Source organism: Euprymna scolopes, chromosome 2 (assembly GCF_053919585.1).
Source record: "Euprymna scolopes isolate OS-2025 chromosome 2, ASM5391958v1, whole genome shotgun sequence".
NCBI classification, from domain to species: domain Eukaryota; kingdom Metazoa; phylum Mollusca; class Cephalopoda; order Sepiida; family Sepiolidae; genus Euprymna; species Euprymna scolopes.
In genome coordinates, this window is record NC_136483.1 from 165,910,921 (window position 1) to 165,932,525 (window position 21,605).

A 21,605-nucleotide genomic window follows, 5' to 3' on the forward strand; every position below is an offset into this window, starting at 1 on the left:
AGCTTTCTACTCTAATAGTTTCTTTCCTCGAACAGCTAGACTTTGGAATTCCTTTCCTGCTACCTGCTTCTCTGACTGTACTGATATGCAGAAGTTTAAATGTAATATAAACTAATATCTTGTTAACCTTTCCTAGGTATGGTCCCAAATAGCAGCCCTTACATCCAAGTAGCGATATGCTTTGTTAGGGGTGAACGTGAGTAAAAAAAAAAAAAAAAACATTGCAGGATGGTGCATAAAGAAAGATAACATGGTGACCGCAATATAAACAAGTTAACAAAGAAAAGACATTTACTGATTTTGCAGATGCAATGGCTCTTTACTACTTGGCCTTTTGGCTGGGAGCAAAGTGTAGTATTTGTTCTGATATTATGTATTGTCTTTTTTCTGCTTTTGGTCAGTATTGAGGCAATTTTAATTTTTGTCCCAATACAGAGAGGGCTACTTTTTAGGTAGTAGTTTCCCTACATAAAAAAAAAACAAGCTTGTGGCTAACTCTGCCCTTGTGGGGAGGCAAATCAGTCAAAAGTATAATGCACCAGAAACATTATAATCTGGGCATTTTTTTTTTTTTTTCAATTTTCTTATAATTTTGTTCTAGCTAGGGATGGGACATCCTGCCAGATGCCAGACATTTACTTATTATTCCATACATTCCAACAGAGAGATCTTTTTAAAGATTCTAACCATTCCTTTAATTGCATCTTATAACACTGAGATCTGACGTGCTGTTATGTTATTAGCTTCCTGGAAAATACCGGTTAGTCTTGCTGATAGTTAATTATGATGGCTATTGTTGTTTAGATAGAAAAATGTTATTTATATGAAAAGTTATGTTTGAGAAACATAAAAATATTGACATTAAAGTTTTCAGGAATGTAACTTGATGGATGAAATGTTATTTTAATAGTTATGTTTGTCACTAAGAATGGATCGGGCAGTTTTAGGAATTTAGGACAAAGAAAATGGATGAACAAAACCCTTTTTAGAAAAACAACATGTGATATTAATTTTATTTATTGCAAACTATTATCTTCATCTTTTCTTAGTTGTTTCATGACGTTTTGGCCAACTATTCCTCTGGCCTTCGTGGCACAGTTGATAGAGACGTTGAATCTCTACGGTTCCAGGTGAGAATTGTCTGAAGATAGCGGTTTCAATCCTATCCAAAGCCGGCCGGAGGTTTACTTGGACAAAACGTGGTGAGATGACAACAACTATGGATGACAGCATTTGCTGAGCATGCAGTTAGGAGATTCAGAGTTCCTATCCTGTCGCGGTTACCACCTGACAAAGGCCAGAGGAATAGTTGGCCGAAACGTTGTGAAACAACTAAGAAAGATGAGAATAATAGTCCGCAATAAATAAATTAATAATATTCATCTCAATAATGAATTCCAATTAAATAATTAAAACATGTGATATGTTTGGATGCTATGTAGAGAGTGACATCAGAAAAGGAAGTGAGTTTTAGTTACACATAGAAAGTAGAGAGTTAGATTTAGCTCAGAATTTTGCAATATTGAGCGATTCTAGATTTATGTTTGACATGTTATCTTTACATGAACACACATCCATAGTTAGGGTTAGAGATCTATCATTTTCTGCTTGGCTTTGTTGAGGTTACATACTGAAAGAATGTTTCCTATTTCTTACATGCGACGTCAATGTACATGTCCCAGAGCCTTAAGCTAACCTGCTTAATATATAAGATTTAAAGGAGAGTAGAAAATCGACCTTGGGTTTACTTTAACCAACCTTGTAACTCTCACTTCCCTTATTTTGTCCTTTAGTCCTCACATTCAAGAGTGATTTTTCTGACAAAGGGTGAAGAATTGCTGTTTTCTGAGTCAGAATCTATCCATCTAACATTTAATATTTGCTATTTTTTTTTTTTTTTAACTTGAAGTAATATATTTTTTAAGCTCCTTACATCAAGCGGTTTTATGCCTTGTCTGGAGCGATTTCCATTTAAAAAAAAAACAATTTAAGCATGTTCATATGCAGACAATATTGCCACCATTTTGGTAAGAAAGACTTTTGATTCATTGCTGAAATCTGAAATTAATTTATCATCACCAAAGACTGTTCGTTGTTGTCTCAGATTGATAGCTTGTAAGGCACTAGGATCATGTTTCAAATACAGTATCAAGCATTCTAAAGTAATCACCCATCTAAATACTGACCAGGTTAATGTTGCTTAACTTTGATAATCTGACAAGTATTATGTAGCAGGTCGAACATAAGTATTTATTAGTTATTTTTCTGTCTGTCGATCTATCTATTTATCTATGTGTAATATCGACATATCTCTTGATCTGGTTATCCATCTATTTTTGGATCTATCCATCTCAATCTAGCTATCTAAGTGGAGAGATAAACAAGAGATGAATATGAAGAATGCTGATAAATCTGTCAAAATATAATAAAATCATGTCATAGACAAGTTTACTGGAAGTATCTGATCAGCTGATGGGGTACGTGTATGTTACGTGGTTCTAGTTAGCTGAGAAGAATAATTGGAGTTGGAATTTGGATGTTGAGCAAAGCAGACGGTTTAACAGGTCCCCCCCACCTTCACTGGGGGAGGGAGCTGACATATGTCAAAATAGAAACCTAGAATTAACCATTTAAGCAGAGATATTCACTTTCCATTCTTCTGCGATGGACACCTGGAAAGTGAATAAAAACTATATAAAACAAACCAGCGTTCTTGGAAGTGAATGAATATTCGTTTAAACAGGTTCCAGCCTTCCCTTCAAGAACAAGACGAATTCCAGGAGGACAAGATCAACGACGCATGAAATTAAAGTATATCCAAAATACATGTATGACACACCCACATATGAACATTTAGACGATCATAGCATTGGAACATAAATAGGCAGCAACAACACAACTTGGGGTCATATAGTGAAGAACCACCAATAGACATTTAGTGACACGTATACACATCAGGATGAACCCTTCGTCCCAAGTACACATTTCACATATTGTACTATGGTACACATTACACAACAGACCCCTTATTGGTACCACCACAACACAACACAAAAACCAAAGTGATTTATTACAAAGGGTGCTTACGTAGAGTGGTGATCTTTTAAACCAACACATTTCAGGTGAAAACATTACACATTATTACGTACTTACATGCCATGTTAAAATTGGTATAAATTCCAAAAATTACGAAAAATTATTTAATTGAAAAATGATTCCAATTAAAAATAGAATTTATTGAACTATTGAGTTTTATCATATGTCTTAGTGTAGAAGAGTTGTGCAAGCAATCTTGTATGACAAACTGACTTATCTCCCTTGATTTAAATTAAAGGTCCGCCATCTTTAAACAGAATGTAATTATGGATGGAAGTCTTGTTAAAAAGTACATCTAGCACACTTTTACTGGATCATTTTTCATAATATTTGGAATTTATGCTAATTTCAACATAACATGTCAGTACATAATGTTTTCACCTGAAATGCATTTAAAAGATCGCCAATCTACACAAGCACCCTCATAATTATAAAATATGATTTTAAGTTAGATATTTTTTATTTACATGAAGTGTTACAAAAAGCAAAACAGAAAAACAAAAAATTAGGCACAAGGCCACTCAAAAATTGGGGACAGAGGGTCTTCGATCATTTGATCATCCTCGTCACTGTACCTTGGATAGTCTATGCTAATCCTAGCTAGAGTTCACATATGCCATAATATCATAAACTCACCAGGTGGGGTGGGAGGGACGTCCCACTAAAGATCTCCGAATCAAATGTTTTTTTTTGTTCTTTTTAATAAACTAGCAGTTCAGCCCGGCTTTGCTCGGGCCTTATGTACTGTTCATAACTTGCCCTACGTGTGAATACATTTTATGTGAGATTTCAAATGTTTAGACCAAAAATTGTCTGAGTAATTTCATAGAGATCGCAGTGGTAAATTTTTTATAACTTTGACACCAATTTTGACCTCTTAACATTTATTATTTTGGTCTCAAATTAAATAAAAAGTTTCACCCATGTCCAAGTTACCTACATCTAAAATTTCAAGTTTTTAGACCCAAAATTGGCAGAGAAATTTGGTAGCATTTGCTAAGGTCAACTTTTTCAACTTTGATCTTTTAGCAGTCAAATTTTCGCCCCAAAACTGATTAAAATGCTTGCCACATGTCTGAATACTTGTTATGTATAAATTTTAAATGTTTAGATCCAAAATTGGCTGAGTAGTTTGCTAGACACCGCAAAGGTCAAATCTTTTGAACTTTGACCCCTTGACAGCCAAATTTCTGTCCGAAACCCGATTAAACAGGATTTCCCAAATCTCAATACCTCTTATGTCAAATCTCGAGTCTGTAGACTGAAAATTGACAGGGTTATTTGGTAGGGAAATGTACACACACAGAATACACACACACACACACACACATACTTTCACAGATATATAGATAAATAATAATATATATATACAGTCCTGGTCAAAATCATAAGACCACTTAAGAAAGTAAGCGTTTACGCATAATATCGAATTTTTAATCAAACAAATGGTTGAAACCATTGCCAAAAAGGAAAATATGATGGAAAAAAATGAAATGTTTCGTTCGAAATCTTAGCCCTGATCTAATTATTTTTTAAAAAACAAACATTTTCACCTGGTCAAAATGATAAGACCACTTTAAAAAAATCGGCTAGTTTTGAAAAAATGAATACAAAAAGCTTTCTATGTTACTAAAAGCAACTTGTTAGGGGATAAAAAACATCTTACGAAATTATAAATGGCAAAAGGGAAATCATTATCAGAGTTTGAGAGTGGAAGGATCTTTGAGATTAATAGGGGTGGACTCTCCCATAGATCCATTGCAAACGAAGTGAATCGTAGCAAAACGGTCATCACAAATTTTTTAAGAAATCCAGATCAATAAGGGCACAAAAAGAGTCCAGGTCGACCAAAAAAAATAACTCCATCACTGGATCGCCATATCAGAAGAAGTTTAAAAAAAAACTCCAGTATGAGCTCAAGTCGATTGAAAAGCCAAACAGCAGCAGGATGTAGTCCTAAAACCATCAAAAGGCATCTGAAAATGAAGGGTTTCTACCATTTAAAGCGACTGCAGAAACCACGTCTTCTTGAACAGCACAAAACTAACCGACTTAAATATGCTGCCAAATACCAGACTTGGGATGAAGAGAAGTGGGAAAATGTAATTTTCTCCGATGAGAAAAAGTTTAATCTAGATGGTCCAGATGGATTTCAACACTATTGGCATGATAAAAATTTGCCCAAAGAGACTTTTTCAATTCGGCATAGTGGAGGAGGAGGGTCTTTAATGATCTGGGGTGCTTTCTCGTCAGCTGGGACCCGAAAGTTGCAAGTAGTGAAAGGCCGGCAAACATCATTGAAATACATTTCAATGCTTGAAAATGCTTCTATCAGGACTGAAGGTCCACGTCTGTGTGGAAGAAATTGAATTTTCTAGCAAGACAATGCTGTGATACACTTCTCGACAAGCACGAGAATACTTTTCTTCAAATAATATAGAATTGTTAGATCATCCAGCATGTTCTCCGGATCTCAATCCCATTGAAAATCTTTGGGAATGGATGGCAAAAGAAGTGTTCAAAGATGAAACCCAGTATGATTCGATAAAGGAACTTTCTGATTCAGTTTTCAGTACATGGGATAAAATTCCTTCACAACTGATAAAAAACTTAGTTGCAAGCATGCCAAAGAGAATTTTTGAAGTAATTCATAATAATGGAGGCTATACTAAATACTGAGACCCTTTTTAGTAATTTATAATTGCCTTTTGTTAGATAAATTATCAGTGGTCTTATCATTTTGACCAGGTGAAAATGTTTGTTTTTTAAAAAATAATTATTAGATCAGGGTTAAGGTTTCGAATGAAACAGATTTAATTTTTTTCCATCATATTTTCCTTTTTGGCAATGGTTTCAACCATTTGTTTGATTAAAAATTTGATAATATGCGTAAATGCTTACTTTTGTAAGTGGTCTTATGATTTTGACCAGGACTGTATATATATATATATATATATATATATATATTTAGTAGAAATGGTAATTGATAAAAACCTGAAGAAAGTGCTCAATACTGTTGTAGAGCAAATATGCGCTTTATTTTTTAAATTATTATTTTTCTGCTCTTCTCGCACCCCTCCCCTGACATCATTCACTCTTTCATCCCATCATAACGAACATTTCTGTAAAAGTCTAAGGAAGCTACAGACAGCCAAAAAACGGCCAGGTAGCTGAAACAGTAATGTAACTTAACAGAAAGATACGGTAATAAAAAATACAACGTATATATATATTATCAGAAAATTTTTCCCCAAGGTTTAATATATTAAAATCTATTAGCCAGTGGCAAAGTACATATATCAATAAAATTAAGCCAAGTAAATTGATAACATGAGGATGGTCCCACTGCTTGGTACCATTAATAACAGGATGAAAACATGTTCAGATGCATATTAACCTTGTATTTCTTTCTTTCAATAAATCTGATGAGATGCCAACCTTGAAGATTTTTGAGCACTATAATGTTTACAATTGTCTAGTTGATGTTGAAACAATGTGTAACATTTGAAAAAATGCTAAATATGATGCAATCTTTTTTCCTTGTTGTTTTGGCTTTCATAAATATATATATATATATATATATATATATATATATATAATATCCTGGGTAAAAATAAAATTTTATAATAAATATCCTTCGAATGTTATTTAATTGGTGCGGAGTAGGAGAAAAAAAATCCAAAAAATAAACAACAAATGTTAGTAGGACCCTCCCGACCCTCTCAAGATGGTAGATTGCCCACTGTTTTCGGGCTTGTTGGAGGCCCGAAAGCAAGCAGAATGAGCTCTAAAATGTGACTGAATTCTAGGTGGGAACGAAAAAAAATGGGGTGGGAGAGTTGATTTTAATCCTACTCACCTGACAGATAAAGATGTTTTTCTTTGTGAATAAGCCAGAGAGTTGCATGGAATTCTGCAAGACAAACGTTCCTAAACGTTCCGGAATACTCATCAGAGGAAAACTCTCTCCAGTCACCAAGCTCCAAATACTGCAATTAAAAATGAAGAGTTCAGATCAGAAAATTTCATCCATAATTTGAGCAAAATAGGATACATTTGAAGTTTTAATAGTTCCTTTAGGTTAGTAGGACATTTAAAGAGTTGGGGCCACTTCCATAGCCTTCTCCAGAAAAAGTAATACATATGATTGAAATTTCATAGCAAAATAGGATATATTTGAAGTTTTCAGAGGGTTAGGGTTATGTTCTCATATCTTTTTTAGAGGTTCACTTGGAAATTCAGGAATACGTCCATTGTCTTAGGTTTCTGGACAGAGAATTGATAATTTGTAACATATTTTGTATTATTTAGAATATCTGAACTACTGCTCTCAGTGTTATTCTTACAATATTTCAGCCAATGTAACCTCCAACCTTCTTCAAGTGTCTCTCATCAAACTTGGGGATCTTTCTGTCAAACTTAGAAAACTGTAGAGAATTTCAAATTAAACCCTTTATTTAATATATGGTGGGGGTAGCATGCTCTCAATCCATCAGCCATGACTAGGTAGAAGTCTAAAGTAATTTACAATTGTATTCTTAGTATTGCCCACACTCAGGATTGAACCTCCAAACTCTAGAACTGAATTTTACTTAGTATTTTATCAGTACAGATACTTGTGGACTTCCACTAGCTTCTCAGATAAATTTTATATGAGGATACATTTTAATTTTATGTAGATTCTCTAACTGTTCTTTCTATAGAGAATATACACACAGAAACAGACAGACATTAAGTTTTCTATAGATAGATTATTATCAGTAGTAATAGTGACATTACACAGTATGGCTAAGGTGCATCATGCTTAATTTCATATACTCCTACAATCGTATGAGAGCACTTTATTAACTGTTTTTGATTTTTGGTGGCAATGTAAACATGTACAAAGCTGCATATTTAGTGGTTGCATGGATGCATGTTACTAAATGCAGGTTTGCAATTTGAGAAATATTTAACTAAGAGAAGAGAGCCCACTTAAAAGTCTGGCTGGGCTTTTTGAAATAATATTTTCTTGAATACAAGCTTCCATGCTGTGATTCTGAGGCACTTGAGATTTTACAAAAGTTATGATTATTTCAGAAAGTAAGTAACCTGGTCAGTAAAGTTTCATGCCCAATGATAAAACAGTCCATGATTTTCAAGTAGCTGTCTGTGTGGTCTATTCCAAACAACACCATTATCTATATATATATATATATTCCAACAAGATGGGTAGAGGAGATCAGTCGCATTTATGTAGGTCTCAGATAGATAAGCCTTAAGCTTATAGAGTGTTTGGTTTGGTTTGGTTGGAGTTATTGGGATAGAGTTAGGAATTTAAGCAGACTGGTGTGTTGTTTTGTGGTTCAGTTAGATGTCACTGTCATTTGGTTGAGAAAACGTTGCAATGTCAAAATAAAAAATATAAATATAGTGAATATACAAACATCACACAAACACAGATACAGACATGAAGTTTTCTATAGATATAGATTATTTTCAATACTAGTAGTAATATTACAGAGTATAGTGAAGGTGCTCCAATCCTCTGAAAGCACTTTATTAAATGTTTATGATTTGGGGTAATAATGTAAACATGCAAAATGCTGCATGTTTAGTCGGGTACATAAATGCATGCTACAAATAATAGGCCTACAATAGGAATAAGAGAAGAGGCACCACTCAAGAAATCATATGGCTCTTTGAAATAATGTCTTCTTAACGATATGATTCCATGCTGTGATTCTAAGATACTTGAAACTTTACAAAATTAATAATCATCTCAGAAGATTGGCATTCTGATCAACAAGTATTTTTATCCAATGATAAAACGGATTTTCAAGTAGGTTGGTTATATGCTCTACTACAAATGACACTATATATAAATATACATTCACGCAGGATGAGCAAAGGAGATCAATTGGGTTTCTGTGAATCTGAGAGACACAGATGAGGCTCTGGGCTCTAAGGTAGAGGAAGGTTTGTGTTTGGTTGGACTTTAGTTGTTTGTTTTAATCAAGCTCTGGGTACATACAGTTAGAAATTTAAGCAGATAAGTTTTTTGTTTTGTGTTCAGTTAGAAATGATTGCCGTTTTGACTGCAAAGTATTTGTAAAACTGGTGTAAGGATGCAACATTGTGGGGATGGAAGATGGATAAGAAACTGAAATGCATTTGGGTAAATTTTTATGAAATTAAATAATTTTCTTTTGATAATATGTATAAAATGTTTTATTTCACACTATTAGATTTTTTTATTTTGATAAATATTTGTTTAATGATACATAAAAATGCAATTCAATGTGTAATTATGAAAATTATATTTACACAAGGAAAACATAGGAAAATGTGACATTCATAACTTTATTGATATACACGGTTTTGTGATAAATCTTCGACTAGGATTTAAGGAATCTTCAAAGATGCTGATAAGGTGGAGAAATTTTAGATGTATGAAGAAATTTAAAAGATGACATACCGAGCTTCATTTGCTGTGGTTGCCATGAGATATGTATAGGAAAGAAGCCATTTGGTTTTGGGATCAACTTCTGTGAAATTGGAAAGTTGTCTGCACTGCATTTCTTTGGTGTCTGGAAAGAAGAAGGAAATAATTACACATTATGCCACGTTATGATTTGTTAAAAACATTACATTTGATGAGCATAGAGGTTGTCCTAATGATTGAATTGGTTTCGCTGGTACAGTTATGTGGAGCATCCATCCCCCTGGAAAAACCATTGCAGAAACATGGATGTCTTGGCTTTGGAGTAGGTTGACTTGTCAACAAAAACTTGGAAACAAGTGACTGGACAAGACTGCACAGAGTGAAATTTATAAACAGTTGATCTTATAATAATTTCAAAAGATTCTATTTGTCTATCTAATAGCATGTTCCAACTCGGGATTCACTAAGAATACAATTAAAAATAAATTTAAAAAAATAAGTAAATATTGCATTCGTGTAAGGCCCTGTAATATTGTGGTTGAGTAAATGTTGGCTGCTACTGCAGTTTTGTTTTTCTTATCTTTCCAAGAGCTCATGTATGTTTCAAGGCAGCAAAAACACATTCAAGAAATGGGCATGTCATAGGTGAATGCAGCAGTAACCTCTTCCATTATTCCTTGTAAATAAATCCATCTTAACATATTTGGGTTTTTCTAATTCTTGCTACCAAAGACAAAATTATAACAATCTGCCTAACCATGAGGACTAGAGAGTGAACTTATGAAATATCATAGATTCCATGAACAAAGCTTCTTTCTTAGAACTGCACGCCTGTGGAACTCTGTTCCGTCTGCCTGCTTCCCACCTGACTACAACTTGAATGTCTTTAAGTCCAACATTAACAAATTCCTAATGAACCGCCCTCTTAAGTAAACACTTCATTAAATCTCCACACTAACGTACTGTACTTGCAATAACCCTTATCCCTGAGTGGCTTCCGGGCCTTGATAAGTGGTGACCACCGTATAAAAAAAAAAACACCTGATTCCTGAAGAGAGAGAGAGAGAGCGAGAATGAGAAACTTTGACGTTTTACTAATGTGGTAAAGATAAACAGGATGGATAGATTATCAGCTGAACGGTGATTTGATTGGATTGTTTTGTTGTATGGCATATCAACACTTTTTGGGTCATTTAATTCTGAATTTTAAATCGGTAAAAGTTTTTTGGTTTCAAGGTGTTCAAATATTTATTCATCGCATTTAACTTGGTTGTTTTTTGTAAAAGAATATTGTTGTTTTTGGCTTTGCAGAACATAATTGAGAAAGTTTCAATGAATGTCTTGCTGGTTTGTAAGGCCAAGAGCAGGTTCAAGGGGTTTCCTTGAATAGTCGAAATAGCACCAAACCAAAACATAAAACCAAGTCAATTCACAATGGTTCCTGGTATGATGCATCATTAATAGACTAAGGCTGTTGAGAAAGTCCTACGTGACAGGACCTAGCACTCCACGGCAATCAATTAAATCACAAATCTATTGAGATCATCCTATTTTGAACAGTTGCGATCCTTTGCTGACGTTGCTATATGTCTATGGCTTGTTGCTAATTTCATCACTGATAAACACACAAAAGTGTTCACACAAATCATATCCCGTATTTGTGAATTCTCATTTGCAAAGGGAAACGGCATCAGGCCATCCTTCTGTCAAGGTCAATTAATCAGAGGATCAATGGGAAAGCTAGTAATGCTTAGGACTATCAAACAATATTGTTGAGGGCATTGTCTCTAGTGAATTTGCCAGTACACCTTCTAAATGAAAAGGTGTGGAGTCCATATAAATTGCCCGGCATATCACAGTGGTATCTGTGGGCATTGCACACTCTTAAACCTAGGTCAACAGTGAGTTTGAGGCAATCATCATCAATTAGGTTTCTGCCGGCTGATGATGACAAGGCTGTTAGCCATGCACCAATGTCTGGCAAACATGCAGCTTAAAGACAAGCCAAATGATATTGGTCACAAACTGATTATTTCCAGTTCTTCGGTCTTTTGAACGATCTAGCCAGTCCTCTTTAAATCGGCAGACAGGTCATGGATCAGATCTGACAAAAGAGATTCGACAGTTTCATGTAGAATGCTCTCAACTAGATCTTGATTGGTGCAGATGGAGGAGGCATCAATTATTAATCCAAGTCAACTGAAAGAGTGGCTTGCCTCGGTCTACATTGTCAAAAAATGATGCTGATGATTATGCAATCACGCATCCCCAGGTAACATGGCGCACTACAGGCAAAGAATAAAAATTTCAGGATTTAAATACTCATAAGATGCTTTTTAGATCCAGTTTGAAAAACAGGAATAATTATAAGACCTATAATATGATTCAGCCTTTTCAGGGTTCAGTTAATTGACAATCTCTTGTAATTTGTCTTTCTACCATAATTATAAAGAATTTTTCTTTCTCTGTGTGCCTCACATCGAGCAATATTTCCGAGAATTTACCATTTTTGGAACTGCATCCTTACAGGTTTTAATATGCCCATATTCAAATCTAATGCTAACAAATACTTGTCATAAATAGTCCTCATTAGTGATAGAATTTTGTTCATTCCATTAATCATTTTCAATCCTCTCATAATAGTCTTCATATTAACTTGTTTCTTTGAATGCTTCTTGGACTTGATAAGTTGTGATTCACTGGTTTAAAATGTGACACCTATAAGCAGAGGTTGAAGTCAAAGTTGAAAGTGAGCAATATTTTTAAAGAGTCAGCTTTTTTTCAGTTAGTTTGGCAATTTTTGCAAGAGTTAAAGTAAAATTTATTAAAATTGAATCCCAAGCGAAGTTTTGGATGTTCAATGCTCCTCGGTCTCTCGTCTAGTAGCAAAGTGTCAGTGGTTTATTATTTAAAAAGGGTTGGAAGGGTTTTACTAACGAAATTTTTGTTTGTGTGCATTTTTTTTTCCATTCCATATTTTCTTCTAATGAAATTTTTATATATATTATATTATATTTATGAAAATATAAAATTCAATTTGGGGATATCTTAAGAAAAACAGCTTTAAGTGTAAATGTGGTATTATGGTGACTGAGATAGCTTTAGTTAATGAAATGAAACGGCTCTACCTAAATGCAGGTTTAACCAGCGTCCTCCAAAGGAGGAAGTTCCTTGAGAGTATGACATTCACGAGCGGTCCCCAGACATTCACGAGCGGTTGCATATATATATCGTGTTAGGGGAGATGATGACGTTAGGTTCTTGTAACTCTGGCAGGGAGGTGTCAACATTTCCTACATAGAACACCTGGAGTTCCCAAATTGGTCAGGTACAACATTGCTTTACTTTAGTGATCTAATGAGAACCAGTGTCTAAACATGATTATGCCGTACTCTAATTAAGAGTAGAATAGAGATTTGTTAATATTTGTAATGAAGGATGACCAACAACACTCATTTTCCCTCCACACTTTTGAACAGCATTGTGCCTAATTTATTGTTAATCTATATGTTTCTGATATTTATGCAAATAAATATTTCAAAGTGTAATATCTCTTCTGATACTACAGTTCATCTTTTCTGTCCTTGCCCAGTGAAGGAGAAATCCTTCTAGCCTGAAGTTATTTTAATTTTTGTCCCAATCCAGAGTGCTCTGTTTTTGGATAGTTGAATTTTTCACACATTTAAAACTGAACTCGTGAGGAGGCAAGTAGACAGAGATTCATTCTCCCTGAACTAGAGAGTGGAGTTAGGATCAGCTATTTTCTTCTTTGGAAGAGTCATCAGTTTTTTTTGTTTAAACCAACTCCAGTGTTTATTTTTTCAGTCAATGTCTCACTTTTGTCCATGAAAAATTGTGAAAAGCTGTCTACATTTTTTTTTTTTTAAATATGAGGGAGCGTTCCAAAAGTAATGCCTCCTATTTTTTTTTTTTTTACAATCCCATCTCATCCATTTGGACGGAATAAAAAAGAATTTAATTTTTTTACATAGTCATTCTCAGTTATGTAGAAAAATAAATTCTGGAGCACAAAAACTCTCTCGTTTTAATGGTACCACTTCCGTCTTCGCAGCTCTTCAACTTTTTGAGTTAAAAAATGAGAGGCTTTACTTTTAGAACAACCTTTGTAATACTGCCTAATGTAGCAGCAAACTGAGACACTGAACTTTTGTATTCTACGATCTCTTTATCTTTCTGGGTTTTAGTTTATCTATAAAAATGTAACCATTTTTGTTTTGATAATGTCCTTTCCTCGACAATTTTTTTACATCATACTTTTTTCAATCTAGAAATTCAATATTGATGATAGGGCGAACCAAATTTTTCCTTCAATAATTGTGTAATACTTATTAGCTGTTTTACTTTGTTTTTGTTTTTTTTTAAAGATTTTCCTTTTCTTTCTCTTATTTCCATTGTTATTAACTGTGAAGGGTGCGCCCCTCCTTTGTACATACAACAAAATATACATCCAATTTTATTGATGAATGTAAGTAAAGTCAGAATCTGATATGACTAACACGGTTGGCGCACTTTTTGAATAGAAAAAGTTGGCACATCTTTGAAAACATTATTTTGTAAGACTATTTAAAAAATTTAGAACAATGAAGGGGCAACCTCTCACAATTAATACCAATGCCTGACTTTTAATTAAAAAATAAATAATTTTAAAAACTTACCTGATGTTGGTTCTTGCCATGTAACGAGTTGTCCCCCTTGATGTATGATATGAAGTTGATGGTTGACTGGATGGAAAAGAGAGCCTAATACAGCAGGAAACTGAGACATTGTCTGCATTGACAATAAAAAAAATTTTTTTTCATTAAACAGTAAAGGTAAAAAAGCAATTCATATATAATTCTTTGTATTAATTTTTGAATAATTAAAAATAGAATTCTCGATAGAAAAGACTGGAGACATCTTTGAAAGCATTATTTCATGAAGCTATTTAAAGCATTTGGAATGAGAAGAGAGGACACCCCCTCACAATTAATACCAGTAGAATGAAAAGGAAAAAGGTAAAGAAAGTTTTCCTTGATAAAAATAGACATTGTCAATTTTTTTTTTATAGATGTGGAATTCATACTGTTCGCTTATAATACTTCATCAGGGAGTTTTCATTCAAACAAAAAATTATAAACTCAAATGTCAAAAACAAACATAAGTAAGCAATATCTATAATAGAAATGTAAGCAAAATGAAAACAAATAATACTTATTCTTGACTGGCAATGTTGTAAAAAAACATACGGTAAATCAAGGCAAAATGTCCTATACATGTCTCTGAATATATTCCCAATGTTTATTATATATCTATATATCTATAAAAGTGAACGTGTCTGTGTGTGTGTCTGTGTGTGTACATTTCCCTACACAATAACTCTGTCAATTTTCAGTTTACTGACTCGAAATTTGATATACAGGGTACTGAGATTTGGGAAAATATGTGTGATCCGTTTTGGCCAGAAATTTGGTTGTTAAGGAGTCAAAGTTCAACAATTTGATCTTTGAGAACTCTACCAAACTCCTCCGACAATTTTGGGTCTAAACACTTGAAATTTTAGATATAGATTCCTTGGACATGGATCTAACTTAATAACTTGATTTGAGCCCAAAACAATAAATGTTAAGGGGTCATAATAGGAGTCAAAGTTGAAAAAAATTGCCGCTTTTTTTTTGCTCAACATACACCTCCAAACACCTGGGCAACGCCGGGCTGAAATGCTAGTATATATACATATTGATATATATTTTAATAACATTAATAGGTTGGATATGATGAATGTCTATATTAGTTATGAGGTAATTCCAATATTTTTCCCCTTGATTCCGATACAATTATCGATTCTGTTCTAAATTTTCGATTATGATTCAGATTCCTTTTAAATCTTCAAATATTTAGAGTTTTTAAATTTATTTTTGGATTGCCATAAAAACAGATGTAAGTAAACATAAAATTACACTAGTGTTAGGGAGGAGTGGTTGCTCTATTGACTTTAGTTTTACTGGTAGTCTAAAATCAACAACTATTTATCCTGGGTGAAAGTAAGTTTTAAACAAAAACAATTGAAAGAATTATTTTTGGCATCAGAAATTAGGTAAAAAAAATTTCCGTATCTTATACCTCAAATATTTGTTTAAAAAAAGAAAAAAAACTATTAAAAGAGCACAGCTTGGAATGAAAAGAAATAAGGGTGGGGTGAAAGTGCAGTAAAGTGATTTAACGTTTTTATAGATTCCTTCTGCTTTTTTTTTTTTTTTGAAGAACTTTGAAATCTTTCTTGTTTTGTCTTTTCTTTCTTACAATATGGCCTTTTAATTATTTTAATCAACTTGGTTAAATTTGATCCGTGAGAAAATGTCTCAAATCAATAATGTGATAGAAGAGAGGAAAGAAGAAGAGAGAGAGAGATAGAAAAGGAAAGGGAGGGGAAAAAGAAAGGATAAAGAAAGAGAGTAAGAAAGAAAGCGAAAGAGAGAGATAAAGAGAGGGAGATGTGTGAAAGAAGGTACTAACCTTTCTCAGTTCTTTTTGATAACGTATAAGGAGTGACTTGAAGTTGAGAGGTTCTCCTGGTTTGGTAAATACCTGATGCCGAATAAGTCGCTTGCCAAAGATGAGCATGCAAGATGACTCCATTGGAGTGTAGATGATTCCGAAAGGGGAACCACCATTCATCCTGAAACAAACATTTAAAAGAAAAAAATGTTTTAAAATTATCTGAAATGGTTTTGTCTGTTTTACATAATCCTCACCCTACTGTGAATTATTATGCTTTTATTCGTGGGGTTGTTTCTTAGCTGACTATAATATGGTCTTTTTCAAGTCTAATGTAAATAAATTCTTGTTGAGCAGTCCTCTTAGATAATTAAACCGTACCAAAGTTCCATCATTATTGATCACAAGTTTTACATAACACTCATAAACCCTTATCCTTAAGTGGCCTCCAAGCCTTGATAACCCCCAAGTTTAAAAAAATTCATTCAAATATTTGACTCATATTTAGAATTACACTTATTAAAAAAAAAAAATATAGACAAATCTTTATGACATACTCATTATGGAACGAAGATGTCATATTCCAAAAATCACATAAATTGATAAAATTATATCTAACTAAAAAAAAAAAAAATTACGAATTTTACCAATTTTAATACTCCATTATAAGGCTGATTTAGATCACGATAGTTCGAATTGAGTTGTCTCCTTATTTATTCAACTAAAATCTTAGGCTTCAATTTGTCATAAAATTTGATATTCTTAATGAAAAAAAAACCTACTTGATCAATTTACATCATTTTTGGAATACAACATCTCGGTTCCATGACAAGTATATATACATCATAAAGATTTTTGGTGCTTGTTAAGATATAGTCAACAAATTGATTTTTTAAATATATCGTTTTAAGCAAAAACAATATTACGTACTTAATTGTCATGTCGAAAATAGTAATATATCCAAAAATTACGAAAATTCATTGATTAGAACAACTGGTATTGTGTTTTTAGTAAAAAAAAAAAAAAAATGTCTATCACTATAGACAACAAATATTGCAGCCATGAAAAAGTAATCAGAAATATTTGTACCTGAATTATGTCCCCTGTGTGTAGAGTTTTTTATAACGTAATGCAATTTTATCGAATTTTCCGTATAAATTATTTTTAACTATAAATAACTTTTTACTTGATTTTTTTCATAATTTTTGGATATATTACTATTTTCGGCATGACAATTATGCACATAATATTGTTTTTGCTTAAAACGGCATTTTTTTAAAAGATCTGTCGACTGTTTCTTAACAAGTATCAGATATTTCTGCATGTTTGTCTTTTAATAAGTACAATTCCAAATAAGCAACAAAAATGTTACAGCATATTCTTATAAAGATACGATGTGAAAGTTCCCAACACTGTCCATGCACTTCATTTTTTATATTTGTCTCTTATTACTTTTTCAACAGAAATGAGATGCACCTCTGTATATTAGTAGTAGTGATGGGACGATTCCAATATTTTTCCGATTCCGATACAATTACCGATTCCGATTCTTTATAAATCTGTAAATGAGTAATAATAAATCTATAAAATGAGTATTTTCTCCCGATTACCATAAAAACACATCTTAAATGTGCCTATGTTTTCTCAAATGTAAAAACACACCTGTGAGTGGGTGGGTCTAGAGATTTTAGTATTACTGGAAGTTTAAAATCAATAAATATTTATTATTTTATTATTACTACAAGCAGTGGAAGATGGTCCTTAAATCGAAATCAAATAAAAAGGATAATTTAAGGAATCGGTTTTGGCATCGGAAAACAGGCTCAAATTTTTCCGATTCCGATACCCCAAAAAGTTAAGATTTTTTCGATTCCCGATTCCGATCAATTGTCCCAACACTAATTAGTAGTATGTAATCAAAACTGTTGCACGAAACGTAAAAATAAAACCTTTTCATAAGAACAACGAAAGGATTTGGTTAATTACTCATACCATTCAGCATTGATGAAAGAAGACAGTGTCCAAGTGAAGAAAAGAAAAATAGAAAGTTTTTTGGGTCCCAGAAAGTCTGTCAGCAATTATCTTCAGTCAAAGACAGTCGATGCTTGAACATCCAGTAAACCGAAACAGGAAAAATAGAAGGAACGTCTTTCTATATCGCTTTCAGGATTCTCTCTGTTGACCGACCATAATTTCCAAAGGCACTAAATTAGTTCTTCAGGGGACAGATGGAATTTGCTCTGCCAACTAATTGATCAATGTGTAACCAAATCACCTAGCAGGGACATTTCTTTACAAGAGAAAATATTTATTATTTGTGACTGCTACATCACCCCCTGCTTCTATATTCGAGTAACATTCAGTAAACAGATATCCTTGGGTGGCCTTTCGGCTTTGATAAGTGGTGACTTCTTTGTTAAAAAAAAAAATACATTTTCATTACAGAACTGAAGTCCTATATTACCAATTTTATTCTTATTAATTTTAAAAAAAATAATACATTATCTTTGCTATTTATGGACGTTTGGCACAATATTTTTTGTAAAATCTGCTGGTGTTACTGCAAAATTTGAACCTAATTTTTGCTAGGTTATAATTAAAACTTAGTTTAGGGTTTAAAAAAAGTAACAGTTTGGTTAAGATTCTGTAGAAGTATTTCATTATAAAATACTATTTGAGAAAAGTTGTGTTTGATCTAGGTACAGGGATTTGTTTTCAATAGAATACCCACATTTATATCATAAACTAACAGGAGAACCTGGCTTTCTTTGGGATTGAATGAGGAATCCTATGCCTTTTTGCATTCAGCTCACAACACAAAATGATCTTTTTTATTCTTACATTTTAGAATAATCAAATTATGGGGTGGGTTGAGGTGGAGTCCACATATATAAGAAATTTAAGACCCAAAATCTCAACAATGCCTCCTCAATCCTAAAAACATCAGAAAGAACCAATGTTATCTATAAGTTTAAATGACCTTTGGGAGCGTGCAGCACCCATAATAATATAGAAGCAGTTGCTACACTGGTTTTATGATTACTACCCGATCCTGCCCCCTCACAATGCATCTAGTAAATTCTAGATTAATTTATCAATATATCCAAAGATATAATTGCTCCCCACCTCCAATATAAGACAAATCCTAGTTAGTAATACAAAAATAATACATTCTGAAACTAATTTTAAAGTTAAAAATACTCAAAGCTATCTACATAAACACTCAACAACCTACAATCGATAATATTGCCTACTAAACCAGTAACAATATTTTAATCAATAAACAATAAAAATCAATACCACACCATGTATTCTGCATTCCTTTTAAGTAAACATTAAAAAAATGGTACTTGTACAGTTTAGTCAAGACATTAAAAAATGAAAATATCGAAAAAAGTTTAAATTGTAAATTTTGCTTAATTTCATTGAGTAGTTTTTTTTTTTTTACAGCGGAAAAAACATGTTTTTATGAGAGTGTGTTGAAGGCGGCCATCTTGGATTTATAAAAAATTTTGTTTGAATTTTAGAAATAACAAAGGGAGATAACTCCAGTTAAAGCGCTGACACCTCTTCCCATCTTTAATACTAGCTAAATCGAACATTTTGCTCGGTATCATAACAAATTGTTTTTTTCGCTGTAAAAAAAAAAAAAAAAAAAAAAAAATACTGAATGAAATTAAGTGAAATTTTTTTTCAGAGAACTTCGTTCCATAACGGATACATACAATTTAAACTTTTTTCGATATTTTCATTTTTTAATGTCTTGGTTAAACTGTACAAGTACCAAAAAATCTAATAGAGTTATTTCCCTTGCACTGAAAAAAGGGAAAGTGATAGATCTTGTACAGTGAAATTTGCCATGGCAGTTTGGGAGGTAAACAAACTGTAAGCATGACAGACTTTAAATCATCATGCATCCATGAGCTTCTACATTATCATTTAATCTGTAAGTTGTTAAATAAATCTGTATTTTAGAGTTGAAACCAAAAACATGTATCATTAGGCATAAGTATTCTCTTGAGTGATTCAATTTTCTAACATCTTGTAAGAACTCAAAGCGCAATAGTTAAATATATGAAAGTAGATATTTAATAAGTATTACATCTTTTCTGGCAGACTTTTTTGTCAGCAACACCTATATATAAATCTCACCTGTCTGTTTAAATGTATGTATGTATGCCTCAAAAACTTTTGACAGAAGCGAAAGATTTTCACAAGATTGGTATCATTTTGAAGCTCAACCCTTCGGACGACAAATATAAAAAAAATTGTCCAAAAACATTAATTCCTTCACCCTCAACTGAGCACTCTTCTACAGGGTGGTGTCACTTTTTTCGCCGACATCTTTGAAAGTCATTACTTCTTAATTTAAACCTACATCACTTCCAGTTTGGCGATGTGTGCAACAGCTAATGCGTCACATTTTATTTTTCACATTATTTTCCTCCTTCGCGGTATGGGTTCGAGCCTGCCTGCCTACTACTACTACTTCCTTTTTTTATTTATTTTTTTTTTATTTTGCTAAACCAACACCCTTACACACACACACACACACACACACACACCTCCACTTTCTTTTCCGTCTTCATGTCACAGGTCCGAGTTTTCCTGCCTACTACAACTTTATTTATTTATTTTTTTTTTGCTTTACACACACCTACAAACACTCGGCACCCAGGCTAGTATTTTATAAAAGCTTTTACTTACATTTCTTCAGGAACAATCAAGACACTGTGTTTGAATGTCAGGAGGGAACATGGAGGACAGCTGCGAAGAATTTCTGTCCGTTCAATATGTTTTCCAAGTGATTCTATATCATCTCTAGAACCTTCGATAGAAAAATATAGCAATTACACATTTAAAAAAGTAATAATAATCGATGATACTGTATTTATCATAATTAGCTAGACGTGTGTAAATTATACAGTATTTAAATTACAATACTTGATGAGATGACGTGGCATGATTATTTTGCATTTTGAAGAGAAATATATATATATTTCTTATTCATATAAAGTTGCATTTTTCAGCATTATTTCCTTTTATTTTTCAGATTCCTATTCATTTTCTTTCATCTTTTTATACTCTTCTTATTCATATATATATATTTCTTATTCATATAAAGTTGCATTTTTCAGCATTATTTCCTTTTATTTTTCAGATTCCTATTCATTTTCTTTCATCTTTTTATACTCTTCTTTCTTCATCTTCCTCAGTTTTTCTCCACATCTCAACTTCCCCTAGCAATTCTTCGGCTACAAAGATTTTGCAATCAGAAGAGGCTGTTAACACATGATACTCAATAAACAATCAGTCAATCAAGCTCTTCCTTTAAATTGTGACACAACGATAAGCGGTGATTTATCAGTAAATGCTTCTTATCAGAAGAGAATGGATCTTCTCGACCAAAGAGAAGCATTTAGCTTTGAAATGGCAGGGCCTAAAGAATATTTTCTCTTCATTTTATCTTCTTTCCTTATTGATCTCATCATATAATAAAGTTATATGAAATGTTTATTCCTCATCTCTTATTTAATATATTTAAGTGTAAAGTGCAATATTCTTACTTCCTGTTGTTGAATACTCTCTG

The 21,605-nt window shown here is 32.9% G+C and overlaps 1 protein-coding gene across 1 annotated transcript in view; it reads right to left on the reverse strand.

Annotated features, from left to right (window-relative positions):
• LOC145298611 (uncharacterized) overlaps positions 1–21,605 on the reverse strand; it is a 114,885-nt gene that overhangs the window by 70,089 nt on the left and 23,191 nt on the right. Inside the window, exons 5-9 of the mRNA XM_080144332.1 lie at positions 20,723–20,843; positions 16,034–16,196; positions 14,197–14,308; positions 9,554–9,665; positions 6,956–7,085 (exon numbers count right to left, since the gene is read on the reverse strand). Coding sequence (XP_080000458.1) covers positions 6,956–7,085; positions 9,554–9,665; positions 14,197–14,308; positions 16,034–16,196; positions 20,723–20,843 — 638 coding nt within the window. The remainder of the gene's footprint in view (positions 1–6,955; positions 7,086–9,553; positions 9,666–14,196; positions 14,309–16,033; positions 16,197–20,722; positions 20,844–21,605) is intronic.